Consider the following 21,822-nt stretch of genomic DNA (forward strand, 5'->3'; position numbering starts at 1 on the left):
CAAGATGATCCTATCTGTTCTCTTCTGTAGCACGCTGGTGGACTCTGATATATCTTCCCTTCAATTATCAAGTAGGGGTTCACCCAATGAGGGAAAAGTGTCATCAAAGCTTATGCGTCTTGGGCTTCCCTGGTGGCACAGTGGTTGAGAGTCCGCCTGCCGGTGCAGGGGATGCGGGTTCGTGCCCCGGTCCGGGAGGATTCCACATGCCGCGGAGTGGCTGGGCCCATGAGCCATGGCCACTGAGCCTGCGCGTCCGGAGCCTGTGCTCCGCAACGGGAGAGGCCACAACAGTGAGAGGCCCGTGTACCGCAAAAAAAAAAAAAGCTTATGCGTCTTGGTGGCATAGTTCTGTACCATTGTACTCCTCACAATCTTTGGACTTAAAATCAAGAGAACCATCTGACATCCAAAACCATCATGTTTTGAAACCTAAAAGCCTCTGATCATTATCTGTGCAAGATCCCGAAAAAAGACACCGCTTAGCTGTGTGTGTGTGTACAAACTCTGTAACTTTAAAGGCCAAATACCCGATTCCAAAACACAAAAGAAAGAGCTTCTTAGTGCATAGCAGAGATCTGACCACATAGCTTCCAGGCACACAGAGTTGAACATGTTCTACTGCCAATACTTGCAACTCAGGAGCATTTTCTTTCAAGGAAGCTGAGTCAGGAGGATGTGGAAAGGTGGAGCTTCCACACATAATTCCTGACTGCTTCCAGGATTAGTCAGATTTCTAGAAAAGCAAAAGCCTGAGAAAACAGCAAGCCATCCCTTGAAACCATATAGAAGAAGAAAGGGTGTGGAGAGATGACAGTTCATGGACCAGGCAAGCCTCACGGCAGCGATACACTGGCCCCATCTTCCCCAGACAGCACTTCATCTCTACAAAGACATTGGACAGGGTGTTCTATTTCCCTGCTTTGGAAGGAAGAAAAAGTTAATAGATTTCTTTGCCTCAGAGCAATCTTCCATAAAAAGTAATTGTTCCCTCCACATCAGTATTTTACCAGAATAAAGACTTAATTGTAAAATAAAAGAAAATGAATCTTGTTCTCCTGATTGCCCAGTATGCATGTGGTCCAAGCCCTTTTTCTTCCCCTAATGACACTCAACTGGGTCCTACAAGGTGGTTTTTCTAAAAAGGAACTTTATGCTTTCAGAATGCTTTTTCAAAAACAGGCTCTCCTCTAGTGCCAATGTTCTTCCTACCTGAAAATGATGCTGTCAGTTTTTGTCATCTGTACATCATCTGAAGTGGACTTTTTTTTTAGAGAATTTATCCTGACCTTCCTTCCTCCCTCCCCACATGATGTAACATTCAAGGCAGCAGGCTAGCTGCTGTAGCCATAGAACAGATAGAAACTAACAGTTGCACAGAGGAACTAAACTCACAACTGTGTTAAAAAATACTAAGATAGCCCTCTACATCCAGCTCTGTTAGACTGCAAGGGACATTATGTTTATTAGTCTGCTAGATGTCATTAAAGTGCTGCCTTTGTTTCCAGAAAGCAAAAGTCATTAATCAAAGAATAGGTTAGTTAACACAATTTTCAGATTCAAAATTGTATACAAATCGATTTTGAGATATACTGTCAGGATACATTATTAAAATGAGGAGTGGAAACTATATCCTTTTAGTTTTACTTGAAATTTTAATGTTTCCATTAAAACTGTTTATTTCATTTTAAAAACTGGAAACTTAGAGCCACTTGTGTCATTCCCTCACACTGTACTCGTGATACTGAAGAAGTTATAAATCCTAGAATACCGTGTTTCCACACATCATTTTGCCCATCTCAAACCCGTGAAAGGATGAGAAAGAAAGTGATTACAATTAAACACCACTTAGATTTGGGGGGGAAATTATTTGTATTAAGAAATCAATGTGTTTATACAGATACCTGGGGATTTAGAGTCAAATACAGAGGTAAGCCAGTCTGTTCCAACTCTGATATTCAAAGACTCTCTGAAGAATACTAAACAAAACCAAGCATGTTGTTTTAGGTATACTTCCTAACTACTGCCGTTTATAAGTAACAACTCGAAATTCTGTCCTGGCTTCCATATCTTTTTAGGAACCTGTTCTAAATTTATTTGTCCTATGTCAATTATGTGAATAAAATAAGAGCTGAGAGACTCTCCCTAAGAAAATGTTTTTGCTAGGAACCCTGTCCTGCCACTTTCTGAGCTTCTTGAAAATGAAAATCTCTGTGTCTTCCAGATGACAGCCACCTTTTCGGTGAAACCAAAATAACTCTCTCAGCTAGAGAGCTGTCAGTAAGAATTCTGATAGATATCAGAGTTGGCATGCAGGAGGAAGGCAAGAGAAACGGTTCCGTGGTAGGGGGTTTGGTGGGAGCCCCTGACTAGGCAGGAGGGAAAACAATGCACCCCTAGACACTAGACCAAGCACGAGGAGACCAACGGGCATTTCCGGAAATGACAGATAATCTTGGGGGAGAAGGGAGACATTAGGTCCTGCAGGATTTTTAAAGGACTGCGTCATATGCGTCGATCTGGAAGGTGTCCATTTGTTAAAGAAATCAAATACACTTCCATGCATAGGATTTTCTCTCCCTCTAGTGGTGGGGTGGGATATGCTATTACTACACGATACTACCTCATAAACAAAGATGAGTTTCCATTATAGCACATTTTGCCCATAAATAAGAATTTTCATGAGGTGTGCTGCTCTCTCTTACAGTGATTTCCAAACACCCTCAAACCCTTCATGCTAGGGAGTGAATTGCCTCCTAAGTAGGCTGGTTATCAGTGGGAAGGTAGCAAGGATCTCCTTGTCCTTTTGGTTAAAGAATGCCCATGCTCACTTCCAAGATACAGGATGCTCCTCTCCACTGTAGTCCCGATCAACAGGTTATTGATCAATAACTGCAAATCTATCAGTGTGAAATATATAAAGTATGCAGCTTTTCCCCCTGCTCCATACCATACGCAGTTAGGCATCAATGATGCTTATTTGACTTCTCCTCTTGTATGTCTCCAAGGCAACCAAAGTCATATTTTCCTGCAAACCAGTTTCTTTTCTAGTTTCCTTATCTCAGTGAATAACTTCATCGGCCATTCAGTTGTACAAGCCAGAAATTCAGGAGTTACTTGACCCCCACCTAGTCTTCCACCATCATATCCAATCCATCACCAAGTCCTTCAATCTCACCTCCTTAATCTATCTCACCTTAATCTATCTCACAGAGGTCGATTTCTCTCTGCCTCAACCACCACACTATTTCATCATCTCCTTCCTACACAACTAGTACTCCAAAGGGCATCCACTCCATCCCTTGTCAAATGCATTCTTCACACTGCGCTACTTCATTTAACAAATATTTTTGAGGGGCCTACTCTGTATTCTGGTAGTACTGTGTTGAATAAGGCAGACTAATTCCCCATTCTCAAGGAGCTAGTGGAGACAGGATATAGACATTAGATAGTCATAAGCACTATGCAGAGTTGTAAAATAGGATGATCTAATAGAGAATGGTTGAATGGCTATTCTAAATTGTGTGTTCAAATACAAGAAATCAGTGGGAGTTTCAAGAGGGGATGAGTTTTGAAGCAGGAAAACAGAAGTCCACTGGGATGATGGTAGCTGCTATCAATTCCTCGTAGGTAAGGAAAGTGTTTCAAATACTGGCCAGGATCAAAAAGAATCAGTTAAAATGTTCCTGAAGTTTCAATCTAGGTCTGTTTGTCTCCAAGCACCTCTGCTGAAATATAGTCCTTATTATCTATGTGAAAGCATCCCATTTTCGTTAACTTTTCGGTACGTCTCGTCTACCAGTAACGTAAGCTCCATGAGCAGAACGGCCATAACTGCCTTGCTCATTGCTGAATCCCCAGTGCCTAAGAACTGTGTCTGGTATATAGTTGGCATGCAAATAGGTATTTGTTGCATTAATGCACAAATTGGTGTGTGAAGTGGAAAAGGAAACAAAAAATTTACTGAGTGGGTTTGGGGTTCACGAAGCCTTCGTGGAGATGTCAAGGTCATTTACTTCAGCTCGAAAGGTTAACTGGGCTATAAAATCCTGGCCAGGTTTCTCCGCTTTGGATCTCTGGCACCACCTGCTCTCTCTCAAACTCACACACGTGCTCACGCCTACAAAGCTCTCCAGCTCCCCACTAGGAGAAGTCACACCTTCCGACACAGAATCCCTCCCACCCTCTCCCCTATTTCTCATTCCCTCCTCTCCCCTCCCCTCCCGGTTCCGGAAGTCTTCGAGTCGCAGTGCCTCCTGGGAACAGTAGTCTTCCGGTCCGAGCCTAGAACAGTTTATCCCTTTCCAGAACTACGCTTCCCAGAGAGCCTTGCGGCAGAGGGATGCTGTATCACCTGACCAGGACTCTGGAGAGGCAATGGCGACGCCCGTCCTGCGCTGGTGCTGTCCTGGAAGGCGTTGGGTTTTCGCCGGGATTGGCGGCGTTTCTCGCCACGGAAGAGGGGTTCCAACTGGGTCCACGTCCAGCGGGAAGAGGGGACAGAGCTCAGTGGCTCAGCAGCCCCTCATCACGGCCCAGAAACCGAGGAAAGGGTATATTATTTCGTACCATTACTCCCCGCTTAAGCGTGAGGTGGAATTGCGGGACTGGAGAGATAATGGCCACTACAGCCCAGCCTTCAATCTAGACGTTTTGGTGGGCGGGAGGTGCTGGGCTATAAGTTGCAGCTCTGAAACCTAAATGAAAGCACGAAACTGGCCCTCTATCAGCCCCGTCCCCACACGTAAACCGCTGTCTTCAGGTAGACAGGCATATTTGGGTAATTTGCGAGTGTAAAATAGCACGTGTTTTCCTGACTCGAAAGCTGCACGGACAGAAGAGTGGATTCAGTTACCTTAACTAATAGCACCAGTAGCGGGGTCGGTGACAGTAGAAGATGAATCTTATTTACCTGACATTTATTTAGAGCTATTGCGAGTCAGCAGTGTTGTAAATTATTAGTCAGAAAACACCACCTATCTGTGGAGGCGTTTCATTTTGAACATGTGTGTCTAGACCTAGGAGAATGCAGCCAATGACAAGAGATCTTCCCTCTGGTTATGTAGAAAGTGTTGTTTATTTTGCTTAATATCCACTGAACAGCTGTTTATATATCACTATATGAGACCTAAATAGTTTATTTTTAAGTACAGAAACATAAGGCATGTGTCTAATATTCAGTTTTTCTTTTGAGATAGTTAGGTTGCCATTATTTTTGCTTTTCTGTTGGAGGAACAGAGGGAAAATGTCCAGAAACACTGTTTCTGTTCCTTTCATAAATTAGGTTGTCTCACTGTGAATGTACAGTATTTTTTTCTCTCATGTAATGAAACTGCAAAAATACATTGAATAAGGTTTTAGTGAATGCAAATTTCTGATAAGTTCTTCGTTTAATTCCTCTCAGTTACAGGTTGTGCTTCCCAACTTTAAAAAGAAGGAATTCATCAGTACTACAGATGTAGAACTTCATGTGTTGAAATGACTGAAACAAAACCAAATACATGCAAACAAAATACATGTAAACAAAAAATTCGATAATACAGAAAATTGCTTGGGGGAAGAGCAGGATAGGAAGAGGCAGACTATGGAGAGAGTAGGTGAACACCCGGTGATCTTTAGTTTGCCCAGGATACATGGGTTTAATAATAACCCATGGAATAAGCACACTTATAAGAACCTGGAGAGACCTCTGTATGGAATGTTCATACAGACCCAATAGAGTAGGAGTGGCCAGATAAGAGATTATTGTAGCATTTAGGTTGCATTATTGCAGCTTCTTAGGTTTGGTAGCAGTCAAGTATAAAACAAGCAAAGGAACCTGACACTAGATCTTTGGAATTTAAAGTGATCTGGGGAACCAGAAAAAAAAAAAAAAAGCCACTTGCAATGGTTTAATGTTTCCCTTTGCACAAAATTCCCAGGAAGGGTGTCATTTAGTGGTGATCTGTTATATCTGTCACTCTGGTTACTTTACTTGCAAACCATTGTTAGAAAATGAATTCCAAACATGACTGAGAATTTCCCTTCCTTTTTCATAATGAGATGTGCAGCTATTTACCATTATTTCTCTAGTAAAATCCTGATGTTTATGTTAATTCTAAAAACGTTCACAAGATCAGCTTTCTTCATTTGCTGACCGACTAATTGACAAAGCACAGTTAATTTAGAAAATGCTTCTTTCATTAGTCAGCCAAGCAGTCACCACCTGATACCCATTTCTAAATTGTTTTCAGATGCCAAATTGTTCTTTTCTGTTACCTTCTTGTTTGCACAATGAACTCTCCTTATGCCATGTTGTAAATGAATTTTGCTTTGCCGGCCTTGTAGGTGTTCATTTTGCATTGCTTTTGATTTAGTCACCAGTACAGTATGACACCTTTTTTAAAGTAGGATATAAAATTTTAATAAGTTAAAAACACAAATAGAAAATTAACATTTGTGGTTTCAGCTCTTAGAAATTCATGCATGGTGACGGATCTAAGAACTTCTTAACCATTTTGTCTTCCTATTTAGTGAACGTGAATGGGCAGCTGTGGTAGGTTTGGAGATTCATGCCCAGATTGCCTCCAACTCCAAACTCTTCTCTGGATCTCAAGTCGACTTTGCAGCACCTCCCAATTCTTTGGTATCTTTTTTTGATGCATCTCTGCCTGGAACTTTGCCGGTAAGGTTTTTATTCTGTTTTCATTATACAATGTTCATGTTTTATCGAACATAACTCTTAGGAAATACTTGTTTAGGGAGCTTTGTATGAAGTGGGTTGGACTAAATGTTTTCCAAAGACTCATCTCTGTAATTCTGTTTCTAAGTCTAAACGTCATCCGTTTGTTCGTGTATTCATCTCACACACAGTTTAGATTGTTTACTCAGTATCAGGCTGTCGGGTCTGTGCTATGAACTGAAACAGAAAGATGAGCGACAAACCGTGCCTTTGAGGAGTTCAGAGACTAGCTGGGGAGATGTGTCTTCTGCACAGAGTACTGTGTCACTGCTCCTGTGGAGGTCATATGCAGAGTATGGTTTTGGAACCCCACTCAGGGACTTACTGAATTCAGTAAGAGAAGGACTGTTGTGAGAAATTGGGGAAGAGATAGGGTTGGCTAAGGAGGGGTTGTTGGAAGAGCAACAATCTTCTGAGCTAGCTGAGAAGGCAGGCGGGAGTCAGGCAGATGCATGGAGGAGGGAGAGGCGGGGGAGTCTCGTCAAAGGAAGCAGTATATGTCACGTGATATTATGGTATAAGGTCAATAATGATTGTGGTTTTAGAAAATTAAGAACTGGTCAGTAATGGAGAAAAAAGTCAACCACAGTATGCTTTGAGTGAAGTACTCATTTATCTATTCATTCGCACTGAAACTGGCAATGACTGGGTCTAGTGTACTAACTCATCAGCAAGATTTTTCGCATATATTTTCACATAGGTGGATGAAGTTTTGAAGGAAAGGATGGAAGGAACAATGTGAATATTTGGGCTAATACATGGCTCATAGTCTGTCCGGGACACATAGTATCAACTGGGTGTGGGGTTTCCTGCCCTCCTTGCAGGGAATGTGTAAGTGGTGGTGATGCGGGCAGGGAGAGGTTCCCTGGGTGAGTTCCACACTTTCTAACATTTAAATACAAGTGAAAACTGGTTGAACTGCACACTGGCGGGTGTGCAGAGGCAGAGGTTTTCTTTTCCCAGAGTCACTGCCATGGAAGGTCATGGGCAGTGCCTCCAAAGTACCTGCTGCACCCAACGTTTTGGTTATACTAGGGCAGTGTCTCTGTCTTGGAACTTTTTCCTTACTTGTGCTTTTTGTCATGGAGGACTCCTATTCCTGTAAACCATGCCTAGGGTCACCTTCGACTTGCTGTTGGGTCTTTCTGGGAGAAGACAAGTATAGGAGTGTCTGTCCCTTCCCTCCTCCCTCCCTCTGCCCTAGAATATCTATTGATGGAGAGATTGTTTTTATTTGAGAAGAGACAATTTTCCAGTTATAAATGTATGAATTCTTTTTGGGGCAGAGACTCAGCTATAGTAGAAATAAAGTAATATCTATTTAGACAAGTGAATGGAAAGCAATTCATCACAACACCTCTTCTTTCTTCCTTCTGAGCTCAAAACATTCTTTTTCCACATGGTGGCTGGTTCATTATCAAGAGACTAGACACAACTGCTGAGTTCTTTCTAGGTTTCTCCAGCTGGGAATATAGTATCTAGCAAGGTATTTATTATAGTTCACATTGAAAACATCTATTTGCAGATAGACATGTTTTCTATAGATAGGCTCTTTACTTGTGGCTAACTGTGGTCAAATATTAGAGACAATTCAAAATAACTAAATGTCAACATGCTTTGAAGACATCTTGTTATGCCCCCAAAGAAGATACTTGCCCAGTGATAGGCATATCAACATGACGGTGAAGTCGTTTGGGACATTGGCGCGTTGAGAGCTTGGCTTACATTCACTAAATGACAATCAAAAGCTAGAAATCCAGTTTTGCTCGAGCTGGGTTTTGTTCTTCCTCTTCGGAGCCTACCACACTCATTGTTTGAGCAGCCTAATGGGTTATTCTCGCAACAGAGCTAATCTGCCTCTTTTTCAGAAATGTTTCTGTCTTTAAAAGACCTATGTTAGTGTGTGACCTAAATTATACCATAACTACCAGAATAAAACGTTGTCATTCCCACAGCCCTTCAAAACCCAGTGATGTAACTAGATAGAGATTTTAAATATACTGAAACATTTAGACAGTTGGCCTTCTCTAAGCCTGTGGAGATGGTGTATTGATGCTCTGATATTCTGACTACGTATTTGTTTATTTTTATGGAAAAAATGGTGACCATTTGTTAGATACACTGTTAAGAAGATAGAAATAGGCAACCAAAAGAACTTAGGTTATAGTGTCAAGTCTTCTTCTGTAGACCAGATTCATTTGCTCTGCTGTCTTTCTGTAAGTATTTGATTCTCCCCCTCTCTTGATCGTGTCTTTATTCATTCGCTCAACTGACATTTATTGGATGCCTCCCATGCACTAGCCATCGTAGAAGTTCTAATGATACAGGTTTGAAGAAGGTAAAAGATCTCTGTGGGTCTTGTCTTCACGGAGCTTGGACAATTAAGTGGGCAATTGCAGTACTTTTCAATGAACATGCTGGTAGTGGAAATACAGTGTGCTCTAGGAAGGGCGTTCAACACAGATATAGGGAATTTGCAAAATTTGGCCAAATAAAAGTGAATAGGATGCACAAAGACCAGAAGAAAAACAGGGCATGGCTTGCTCTAGGAACTGAAAGAAGTTCCGCGCGTTGTAGCACAGAACTGGAATATGGTGTGGCAAGAGGTGAGACCGGCGTGGAAAGCATAGTCTGTACCATACAAGCCCTGCTAAGGAGTGTGCATCCCATTGCAAAGAGGTAAGAAGATGTAAGGAGAGTACCAGGTCAGAGACTCGAAGGGACGGCATATTTTGAGGGGTGAGTACACAGTATTACTGAGATTCAAGTAAGGTGAGGACCAGGCAGTGGTCATTGGATCTGTTAAGGGGGATATTTACAGGAAGCGTTTCCGTGATGGGGTTAGAAGGGAGGTGGCAGAAGGTCGAAGAACTTGGGGATGTTGAGGTAGAGATGAGAGAGTGTGGGCAACTATTTCAAGAAGTTTGGCTTGGAAGGAAAAGAGAATGCAGTAGAGAATTCCCTGACAGTCCAGTGATTAGGACTCCGCGCTCTCACTGCCAAAGGCCTGGGTTCAATCCCTGGTGAGGGAACTAAGATTCCCGCATGCTGCAGGGCGTGGCCAAAAAATAAGTAAATAAAGAGAGTCGGTTTAAAAAAAAAAAGCCTAATTTTCCTTAATGTTGGAGAAACTTGAGATTGTTTCAATGCTGATGAGTTATAGTCAACAGTAAGGTATCATCCACTTAAAAATATGTTAAGGGCTTCCCTGGTGGCGCTGTGGTTGAGAGTCCGCCTGCTGATGTAGGGAACACGGGTTCATGCCCTGGTCCGGGAGAATCCCACATGCCGCAGAGCGGCTGGGCCCGTGGGCCATGGCTGCTGAGCCTGTGCGTCCGGAGCCTGTGCTCCGCAACGGGAGAGGCCACAACAGTGAGAGGCCTGCGTACTGCAAAAAAAATAATAATAATAAAATAAAAATAAGATTTAAAATAATTTTAATGCTGATGAGAAGGAGCCAATGAGGGAGCAGTTAAAGAGGCTTTTGATTAATGTGGCGAATTGAACGTATACATGTTAATCTGTCCTTCTCCTCCTACCCCAAGGAAACCCCACTGAAATGACAGTGAAAGAATTCAAAGTTATAAACCTATGAGAGAATGGGAGAGTAGACCAACGTGCATGAGACGGTAGATGGAGGAGGGCCTGACTTGGCAGAACGAAGTTAAGTGTAACCCAGGAAAGGGACAGAAAGCCTTCAGAAAGAGACACTAGTCAGAAATGAGATGGTGTGCCCTATGCAACCCCGGAAAGGGTCCGGATGTGAGATCAACAGGTATTGTGGAGGGCCAGAGGGAGGTGAAGACAAAGGGATTAATTCGGAGTCTGGATACAGAGCAGTTAGACCCGAGGTCCTCTCCTGCCCCTTGGTAGCTGCCCTACCTTCATAGGAATCTATAGTTTGGGGAGAAATTCAGCTTGTGACACACTCCCCCTAGAGACCCCAGGCAGAGCAAGAGGCACTGGTGTCAGACAGCATCTGTACTCTGAACCCCAGGGCCTGCCCGATCCTTTCCCTGCCCCGTTTGAGGAGCTCAAGTGAACTGGTATGGCCATCTCTTCTCTTTCCCACCTCCCCCAAGCAGGAACCCATAGGAACCTGACAGAACTTGACATTTAGGGGGATCTCAATTTAAAAGGCTACCTGGCCACCTCATTGATTGTCCTAGAATGAAGGCCACCAATCAGCAAGCCCTGGATATTTACATAGAATGCTTAATCAGCATTTTAGTACCTTACTTTAAAATATAAATAGACTGGGAGTTCCCTGGTGGCGCAGTGGTTGAGAATCCACCTGCCAATGCAGGGGACACGGGTTTGATCCCTGATAAGCAACTAAGCCTGTGCGCCACAACTACTGAGCCTGCGTTCTAGAGCCCGTGAGCCACAGATACTGAAGCCCATGCACATAGAGCCCATGCTCCGCAACAAGAGAAGCCACCACAATGAGAAGCCCACACACCACAATGAAGAGTAGCTCATGCTCGCTGCAACTAGAGAAGGCCGGCGTGCAGCAATGAAGGCCCAGTGCAGCCAAAAATAAATAAATAAATTTCTTAAAAAAAAAAAAAAAGATCATTTCAAGAGGTAAATTTTAAAAATACATATATGTGTGTGTGTATGTATGTGTGTGTTTATATATGTGTGTGTGTGTGTGTATGTATATAAATTGACAGCCAAATATCACCAGACATTTGAAGAAATTCTCCAATGTAGTGGACGGAGCGGACGGAGCCTAAAATAAAAAGAAAACAAAAAAATAAGAGGCAACAGATAATGCACAGGGTAGAATTCTTTAAAAATTAAAAGCTTTTATAAATATCCTTAGAAAGATAAGAGAAGGTAGCTGCATCCTTGAAACAAGAACAGGATACCACCATTTAAAAATAAACAATCAGGGCTTCCCTGGTGGCGCAGTGGTTGAGAGTCCGCCTGCCGATGCAGGGGACATGGGTTCGTGCCCCGGTCCGGGAAGATCCCACATGCCGCGGAGTGGCTGGGCCCGTGAGCCATGGCCACTGAGCCTGTGCGTCTGTAGCCTGTGCTCCGCAACAGGAGAGGCCACAACAGTGAGAGGCCCGCGTACTGCAAAAAAAAATAGATAAATAAAAATAAAAATAAACAATCAGGGACTTCCCTGGTGGTCCAGTGGTAAAGACTGCCTTGCAGTGCAGGGACGCGGGTTTGATCCCTGGTCAGGGAACTAAGATCCCACATGCCGCGGGGCAACTAAGTGCACATGCCTCAACTACTGAGCTCATGAGCCTCAACTAGAGCCCACATGCCACAAACTACAGCACCTACGTGCCCTGGAGCCTGCACACCACAACTAGAGAAGAGAAAACCCACACGCCACAATGAAGAGCCTGCGCGCCGCAACAAAAGATCCCACTTGCCTCAACAAAGACGAGCCTGACTACACATCATTACAGCTACACTTGAATCTCAGAACGTCAGGGTGCCCTCCCGCTCTATTTTTCTAGGTTAAAGTTATGATTGAAAAGTAATTGGCATATGAAATGTTTTTATCTCACCTGAGATGTATAGAGTAGTATTTTTTCTGAGGATCACTCTTACCTCTTTTAATCTTGACGGCATTACCCGGCCTACTTTCTGGTTGCCATCACCCAGGAGAGGAGACCAGGGTGGGGCCTGGGCAAGGACTCAGACCCTGAATGCCTTGGGAACCATGACTTTGATTATTTTGCTCTTATGAAACAGCTATATGATTTTTTTTTGTACTAATATGAAGGTTTTCCTCAAAATTCTTTTCCATCCTGGAGAGAAGCCAGCCCCAGAACAGTGAATAGTGTAGTGTTGTTGTGAGATTTCCCCTGTAGTTTTTCTCTCCGTGGACTTGAACCAAGCACTGCTGCCACATCGGCCTTTAAAGCACAGACTCGTGTGGGGCCTCCCCAGAGGGTCTCATCACTTGGGGGAAGAGTTTGTATATTTTTTCAGTTGGCTTTTCTTTACCAGTTTCTGGCTTTTATTCTCCATATATTTTTGCTAAACTTGTTTCACAAATTAAAAAAAAAAACAAAGATCCCATGTGCCACAACTTAAGACCTGACCCGACGCAGACAGAAATAAAATAAATAAATAAATAAATGATAAATAAATCGTTTTAAAAAAAAATAAACAATCAGAACAAAAGCTCTTAGAAATTAAAATTAGGGTGGAAAAAAAATCCAGAAGAGTCAGAAGATAAAATCAAGAAAATCTTCCAGAAAGTGTAACACACACGCAATCGGACAATCGGGGAAAAAATAAGAAAATTAGAGAATCAATCCAGGATGTCCATCCTCTGATAAATAGGAGTTCCAGAAGAGAGAAGATAGGAAGTAGACAAGAGGAGACTATCAAACGAATGACACAGATTAATTTCCCAGAACTGAAGGACATGCGTCTTCAAGTCAGAATGGCCTGCCAGTGACCCAGTGCAAGGAATAAAAATAGCCTCCCATGCAGAGCTGTCATCATGAAGTGTAGAATTGGAACACCAGGGATAAAGATAAGATACTAGAATTACAGAGAAGGAAAGTCACACGCAAAGGACTGGGAATCAGAAAGGCATCAGACTTCTCAAAGCAGCACTTAAAGCTAGAAGATAATGGAATAGTGCCTTTAAAAATCGTAGGAAAGGGCTTCCCTGGTGGCGCAGTGGTTGAGAGTCCGCCTGCCGACGCAGGGGACATGGGTTCGTGCCCCGGTCCGGGAGGATCCCGCATGCCGCGGAGCGGCTGGGCCAGTGAGCCACGGCTGCTGAGCCTGTGCGTCCAGCAACGGGAGAGGCCACAACAGTGAGAGGCCCGCGTAACGCAAAACAAAAAAAACAAACAAAAAATCGTAGGAAAAAAAAAATCCTAAGCTAGAATTCTGTATCCAGCACTCTAAATCAAGTGTAGCAGTAGAATAATGGTATTTCAGACAGGCAGGTTCTCAAAACATTGTCCTTCCATTAAACGGGAACCTGCTGAAATGGAGAGGCTTCAGACTGCTGGCTGTGTAGCAGTGGGAGAGGAGGAGATGGCTCCAGAACGGAGAGGTTTCGAGAAAAAACGGGAGGTGGGGAGGGAAGAGCAGGTATCTAATGCTTGTGCAAATAAGAGATTTTACATAGAAACTGGAGTCTTTATTTATTTTATTGAAGTATAGTTGATTTACAATGTTGTGTTAGTTTCTACTGTACAGCAGAGTGACTCAGTTATACATAGATGTGTATTCTTTTTCATATTCTTTTTCATTATGGTTTGTCGCAAGATATTGAATATAGTTCCCTGTGCTGTCCCATAGGACCTTGTTTATCCATTCTACGTGTATTAGTTTGCCTCTGCTAACCGCAAACTCCCAGTCCATCCCTCCCCCACCACACCCCTCCTTGGCAACCACAAGTCTGTTCTCTGTGTCTGTGAGTCTGAGAAACCAGAGTCTTTGAGAATAATGAGGAATAGGCAGTAAGAAAATAAAGCAAATTATAAAATGAAAGACCTTCAGGAAGAAACAAAACGGTCAAGAAAGGACATGTAATCGGTGTGTACTTTACAGCTCAGCGGAGAGACATATTTACATAATAATAGAAACACCAACCACTCATGTAAAAAAAAACTGTGATATAATTGGGATATTGGCAAGTAAAAGAACTAAATTCTTATCTACCATAATCAGAAGTCATGTCCTAAATTGATAAAGTAAGAAAAAAGTAATGTAGGAATATGCGTTAGGAATACTTTTGGCCACAGATTAAGGGGAGCCTCTTTTTCCTTTTCAGGCCCTAAGTTGATTGATTGGTTTTGTTTTTTTAATTGGCTGTTATTATTTCTTTTAGCATTTTATTTTTTTAAATAAGATAATGAGTGAAAGATTTAGAGCTCCCAAGAGACAAATTATTAGGCAAAAGGTTTTTCAACAAAACTTTTAAAAAAGCTTTTATATAAAGATAATATTAAGTAATAGTCAGATATCACCTCTGCTGGTCTCTCAGCCATCTGTTGGTGAAATTTGTCTCTTTTTTGTTCCCAAAGTTCGAAAAGTGACAGCATCCCACCTCTTCCCCCACCTGTAACTCCCACCCTTACCCTACCCTTAGGAGGAAAGGCTCATCCACATTCTAGATCCTTCATAGCCAAGTTCAGGCATGTGGCAGGAGTCCCTGCTTCCCCATGGGTGGAATGACTTACCTACCTACCAACCTGACTTTTCCACTTTGATGTCATTCAGGTCAGCATGGGCTTGCACTTAGGGGCGGCTTATGTTGTTCTTGAATAGAAATGTGATAAAGTAACAAGCACGGGTAAATTCTATGGGACAGAATAAAACATAAAAGTATTGCAAAATATCTCACCTTGTAACTAATATACACTATCTCTTGGGAATGGCATGGGCCTAGTCTGGTGGCTCCATATTCCAAAAACAAGAACATTGGGTCTTTGGGACAGTTTGTCAAGTCTGTCTTTTCCCCAGATTAAGGAAGGATTGTTACGTGGCAAATGGCCAATAGCCTTGGCCAGAAAGTGATGGATTTTCCAAAGGTCCACTGGCACAGCATATTGTTTAAAAATAGGAAGGTAAATACCAGACATGACAGCTCAAAGATCTGAAGGTGGTTCAGGACTAGCGGCGGAGGGTGGCGGGAACTGCTGCTTTTTGTTGTAAATTATTTCTAAATACGTGCCTCTAACAATACGTACCTTAAACAATCAAAAGTTAGGTTTAAAGGAGTGACATATAGGGTAGAGGAAATTATTGATAGAATCAGGTTCCTGAGAAATCAGGAGCTGTCCCTGGAGCACAGGGAGAAAGACAGCTCTCCCACTGGAACCTCAGGGAAGGGGTGCCCCTCCACCCACAGCTAAAGGCAACTTTTGGGGTTGGGCTGTGGAAGGTTGAGGAGGCCCCCATCTGATTTTTCCTTCTCTAGCAAACACTGTTTCTTGCACCTCACTCTCCTCCTCCTGGGTGCTCTTTCCTGCCTCTGTTAGTGTGTTTTGAGTTCTGGGTCTGGGTGATCCACTCTCTCAGCTTTTCTGGCCTCCAGTCCCTTCTGTTTCTCCCTGGCTCTTGAATGACAATATAGAATCCCAGGCTGACAGTTCTGTCCCCTCAGCACTTGGAAGACATGATTCCGTTGTCCTCAGACGTCTGTTACTGCCGACGAGAAGTCTGTATCCTTTGTAGGAAATCTGTGTTTCCTCTCTGATAGCTTTGGCCAGGATATGTCCAGATATGGATTTGTTTCTATTTATCCTGCTCAGTACTCAGTGGGATAGCTCCACGTAAAGACTCGCCCCTGGACTGTGGCGGCTCCTCTGGAAGGAATTCATGGTGACTGTGTTAGGGCCCGTTGGGCTTTACTGAACAGACAGTTTCTCTGTCCATTTATTGGCCCCCAGCTGTCACACTGCTTGGATGGTGCCGCCCTTCAAGCCCACACCCACGCCAGGAGCAGGGCCAGGGACTCTAGGTGGGTGGCTTCCTCCACATCAGCTCCTCAGTTAGTGGCACAAGATTTTCTGGCTGGACCAGGATTTTGTGGCTCCCGGCTCCCTGCCCCCAGTGGAATGCCAGCCTTGACTTCTGTGCCACAGGTGCTTGAAATCGCCAACGACTGGTGTCTCTTCAGTGTGGTTAACAATGCTGATGGTAGTAGAGTCAACTAACATTTACTGAGTGCTTTCTTTATGTGCGTGTGGTTATTTTAACCTCATAAACTTAATGAGGCAGCTCCTGTCATTATCCCAGTTAGAAAGTAAGTGGGCAAGCTAGATTCAAACCCCGTGGTCTGGCTTCCAAGTTCATGCTCTTAACCCCTTTGCTGTTCTGTCTCCTGCAGTTATACCCCTGGGTGATGTGGGCCCCAGGAGATTTCCTTTCTTTTGAGCTTGGCTGTGTGTATTTATACATTTATATGTGTATGTAAATGTCTGTGTGTGAAGACATAATACTTGTCCTCATCCCCCATGTCCCCCCCACCCCAGCATGTGTGCACCACCAGCTCTGTATCACTCAGGCTGCTATCTTTACCGGTGGTTACAACCTCCCCTCTCCATTCTGATTAGTGACCCTTCTTCTGAATGTTTCTTAGGACTACAGGCACTTTATCTTCTTATTTTACCTTTAGTTTTAGAATTATGTGGAATCCCATCATAAATCTTCAGACTGAAAAGGTTACTCAGCGTATTTTCCTGCTGGTAGGCAGGATTACAGCTAAACCAAGGACAACATTCTTTATTTTTATTAGCAGGCATTCAGCTTCGCTCATTGCTTTGACCTAATAAGACCCCTTACTCTGATACAGAATCTCCCTTAATTTATTAAATCATTATTTGTCTGTAGAATTATAGACAGAATTTTAGGTTATTTGCTTCGAGTCAATTATTTCCTATTTATCAATGTCATTCCAACTCTCTACTTGTAATATTTTGTATGTGAGATGCGAAATGGGAAGAAAAATAGGAAAGGAAATATATTTGATAAAACGTCTTGAGATATACAAGTCTTATTTGTTCATAATTTACAAATGTTTCCAGTAATGGCAAGATTTCAGCAAGGCATCAAGTCTGTTTGAAATTTATGCCTGTGCAGACCACACACACACACACACACACACACACACTCTCTCTCTCTCTCTCTCTCCTCGATTTCATTTCAAAAAAAATATTAAAGAAACTAGTAATTCTGCTCTTGTTTTACTTGTTTGAAAGCGTTTATCTGTACATAACACGGAACTGCCTAGTAACTGTGACTGCCTCTTACTCCTAGAACTGGGGAAAGGGCGATAGAAGCTCTCTTCCCCACGCGTATGCAAGAATGTTCTCCGCTTTTCTCAGGATCAGCCTGTCTGAAAAAGCATTGGGAGTTTTCCATGTCAAAGATATTTTAGAGATTTGCCCTGGCAGCTATGGCATGAAAAGTGGAACTGAGATACTGTTTACCCATTTTACAAAACTTTTCTTTTATTCACAAGAGTGTTACTACTGTTAGCAAGCAGAAGGGGAATGAAAAGGGAGGAAAATCTGATGTGAATAAATCTAAAGTGATGCCTGCCCTCTGGGAACTAACAAACAATGCAGTTACCATGCTTTATGTTGGAGATTTCTTCTTGAATGTGTATGCAAATCGCTCTGAAAGGGATCCTGCCCCTTTAAGAAAAGATAATGTGAATGCTTATGTAAAGTACTTTGAGATTAATTAATTAATTTTTTTTTTTTTTTTTGCGGTACGCGGGCCTCTCACTGCTGTGACCTCTCCTGTTGTGGAGCACAGGCTCCGGACGCGCAGGCTCAGCAGCCATGGCTCACGGGCCCAGCCGCTCTGCGGCATGTGGGATCCTCCCGGACCGGGGCACGAACCCATGTACCCTGCATCGGCAGGCGGACTCTCAACCACTGCGCCACCAGGGAAGCCCGAGATTAATTTATTTTTAAAATTTCTTACAGCAGATTTATTTAATGCTGGGTAAATCTGCAATATTCTAGCTCTCTGAACATAGCAGATATTGGTAATAACTTTTGTTTTGAAGGACCTAATGGATTTAGAATTAATAGTTCTAGAGAGCATTAGGCTGAAGCACTCTTCTGACCCTTAATTCTAAATGTAATTATAAACATTTTTAAACTCAAGACTTCTAAACAAAATAGAAATTCAAGAAAACAGCATTTGGGAAAAGTGTTTAAATGCATGCATTTATAATCAGATCTGTATTTGCCTCTCTGTCCATTCACACTTAAATGATGGTTAGTTATTTGACTAAGAAGACAAAATGGGACAGTTTTCTATTAAAATGTTTTTCCATTTCAGTGATTTGCTTTAATGTAACCTGTAGAACTTATAATTACATTGTGTTCTCAGACGCTAATCTTGCTGTTATCTGAGCCACTGTTACACTTTTTCCTCATCTCTCTGTAGAGTGGGGTGTTCCAGGGGTTGCAGTGTTCTGCCCCGTGACCCTTGCTTCTGCAGAAGAGGTGTGTCTGCGAGCTCACGCACACAAACGTGGAGAGGCTCCCTTTCAGCTCTTAAACTCTCTGATGGTCCAGACTTGTCCTCTGACGTCATTAACTGGATTTCCCCCGTGGACTCGGCTGACGCATGACCATCACGGACCTTCATGTCCAGTAGGCAGCATGACCTCCCCTCCCTTCGGGGAAGCATTTAACTCCTTCCTGCCTTGGATCTTTTTTCCAGAGTTCGGTGGGTTCTTGAAAGCCTCCCTCTTCACGACCATTCTCCCTTCCCCCACCCTTCTGCCATTCCCACATGCAGTATTCCCCACGGTGAAATCTAATACTAGTGCTTCTACATTGTATCCATATATATTTCGCAGTTGACTGACCATCCTTTATGTATGTTGTTTATGGGGATTTCTGTGTTTGATTATAAGGTTCTAAAAAGCAGTTCATAGATCATACTCGGGCCACTTGACAGTACCTTGCACAGAACATGTATATATAACACCCATAATAAATATTTCTCTATATAATTGCACATACTTAATGAGCACATACATGAGTCCACATGAAAGAATTTTCCAGATATCTAAAACCCTTTTGATATGTTTTAACTTCTTTATAGGAATCTTTCTAAAATGTATTTTCTACTTTTCTCCTTTTAAATAGGGTATGTTGAACATAAGCTCACCTTTTCTTGATTGCTCAAGGTTGTCAGCAATATGTTGTTGTAATATAATGGTGCCTTCAGGGTCTACTGAGGTGTGTAAAATGATCTGATCCTACAGGAAATGGCTAAAGATAGCCATTCTTTTTAGGTTTCATATTACAGTCTTTGTTATTGCAGTCATCTATCCCTCAACTCCTTCCTTAAGCTACTGTCAGTATATTTGATTCTAGGAACCACTTCTTGCTCATTTTTCACTTCTCAATTATTACTTCTGGTCTGCTCCAGCCCAGAAAGCCAGATGATTGGATTTCTTAATGTAAGTAAGGACAGGCTCTGAGTAGAGACCTGTCCTACAAAATAAAGTACCATACGAATGGTATGAATGGTATGAAGGTAGTTAGCTTCTCGACATTGTAAACAGTGTGAGAATAGAGTAGGAGGAGATCCTGGAAGTCAATATAGTACTTTTAACTTAGATGAGAGAACTGCTGTTGTGACTTGCCCGCTGTCACTCAGTTACTTCATGTCCTAGTCAGATTAGAACTCATGTTTCTGACCTCAGTTTAACGCTCAGCCTCCAATCTCTTTTCTACCATAACTATTGGAAGTTTGATTTATGTAGGTGCTATTATTTTGCAAGTATGTGTATATTACAAAACATGGATACCATCAACTGGTGTATATGTGGTAATGTTAATAGATGTATGTCCACATACTATACACACACACAGGCATTGACTGTTCAGCATTGACGCTGATCATATGTGCTATTTATTAGTGTCCAGTAGGTGAGAGATCTAAATCTGGGGGTGAGAGAAAAGTGGAAAAGAGTGCTGCTTCCAAAGAAGAATGGGTGAAAGGAGATCTGACCTAATAAGCTACCAGTTCAGTGCCCTGGACACTGGATTTCTCCAGACCCCCCGCTAAGAGAGCAGCCCTGACTCTGGGCAGCTCCCAGCTATACATTTTACCATGCAAATAGTAGCCATAATGAAATATTCTTTTAGAATCTTTTATCATTGTTTCATTCTGGGAAATTTTCTCTACATCTTCTTCCAGTTCACTAATTCTCTCTTTGTTATATATGCTCTACTCTTTAACATACCCACTGAGTTGTTTTTTGTTTTTTCACTGAGAGTATCTTTTATTTACAGAAATTCTGTTTTTCTCTTTTAAATCTCTCCTGTCTTTTTGAAAATATCTTGTTCCTTTTTCATGTATTCAGTTCTTCATTTCTTTGGTAGCTTTAAATCTAAATATTTTATAGCCTGTGTTCAGAAATTCTGTTACCTGAAGTTCTTGGGCTGTCTTGTTCTGCTTTTTGGTGTGTCTGCTGATTCTGGCAAATGGTAGATGATCTTCTTGTTGTATTTTGTATTTTGGATTATGAAGTCATGTTTGACAGGACTTTATTAGTGGGAATCTTCTGGCTGGGGTAAGAGCGAATCTCTCCAAAGAGCTTTTACTTTGGCTTTTGCCAGATACCCCAGGTCTAAGCCAGGCCATTTTTCATGTTTATCTTTTAGCTTGGGGGTTCCTTGACCACAGAGTTAGTAAATTAGAACCCCAGGTTCGCCTGAGAGCAGGTTGTGGCAATCAATTCTTAGGGCAGACTTTTTTGTTTTGTTTTAACCTAAGTCTGGGCTGAGACTTTACTACAATTGAAACTTTACAGGAGGGAACAGAGGGTGTGACCATGTAGCTGGGTCTGCAGCCCAGGCTGTGAAGGTGAGCGACTTAGACTCCGAATGGGACAGGAAAGGCATCTTTGTGTTTCTCTCAGCCTTCCTTTCCTCTGCCACCGAGATATCCTTCCCTTCTGATTGCAACTGAGGCTGAGATCTGTACACCTCCCAGCTCATCTGTATACCTCCCAGCTGAGATCTGTACACCTCCCAGCTCATCCTATCTGTCCTCTTATCACAGACACAGATCAAGTGATTGAGCTCTTTCCAAATTCCCTCTGGTTGTGCAAGGATGCACACTCTCACCCATTGCCTTTAAAGGTTATCACTTTCCAAAAGCAATTCAACCTAAATGAATTGTTCCCTTCACCTCTGTTTGGAAATGGTGATGCCATCTTGTTCCTCTCAAGGGACAACAAAAAGTAAGACAGTAGAATTAAGAGGGACAGTGGATTTTGGTGGAGGGAACCCACGAGGAAGCCAAGGGGCTGTTTTCCCCTCCACCCCAGCCTCAGGGAACCTGAGGGACCTTGTCTGGCCTTCTCCCCAGGTGACTCTCTGACGCGGCCACATGCTCCTTTCTGGGAAAGGAACGTCTCCAGGCAGCACACTCATCTCCCCAGAGATTCATTCCTGAGCAAGAAACCTTCAGTATCGGGCTTAGGGCTTTTCTCCCGTTTCCACATCCCACTAGGCAGGTTTATTTTCCCCTCAGAAAATGCCCTTGGATGAGACATTGAGTACAATAACACCAAGCCCTTGTTAGAGAAGATAGTGCTCTACTTAGAACTCGTAAGT

General features: G+C 42.7%; 1 protein-coding gene across 3 annotated transcripts in view; it reads left to right on the plus strand.

Moving 5' to 3' along the window:
• Positions 1-4,111: 4,111 nt before the first annotated feature.
• Positions 4,112-21,822, plus strand: part of GATB (glutamyl-tRNA amidotransferase subunit B) — a 77,235-nt gene continuing 59,524 nt past the window's right edge. For all 3 annotated transcript variants that reach the window (XR_013827933.1, XR_013827934.1, XM_079919277.1), the window contains exons 1-2: positions 4,112-4,553; positions 6,514-6,664. Coding sequence is in view for 1 of the 3 variants with exons in the window: in XM_079919277.1 (XP_079775403.1) it covers positions 4,378-4,553; positions 6,514-6,664 (327 nt within the window). In the remaining 2 variants the exon portion in view is untranslated. The remainder of the gene's footprint in view (positions 4,554-6,513; positions 6,665-21,822) is intronic.

The sequence above is a fragment of the Stenella coeruleoalba genome (assembly GCF_951394435.1).
Source record: "Stenella coeruleoalba genome assembly, chromosome: 4".
In the NCBI taxonomy this organism is placed as follows: Eukaryota; Metazoa; Chordata; class Mammalia; order Artiodactyla; family Delphinidae; genus Stenella; species Stenella coeruleoalba.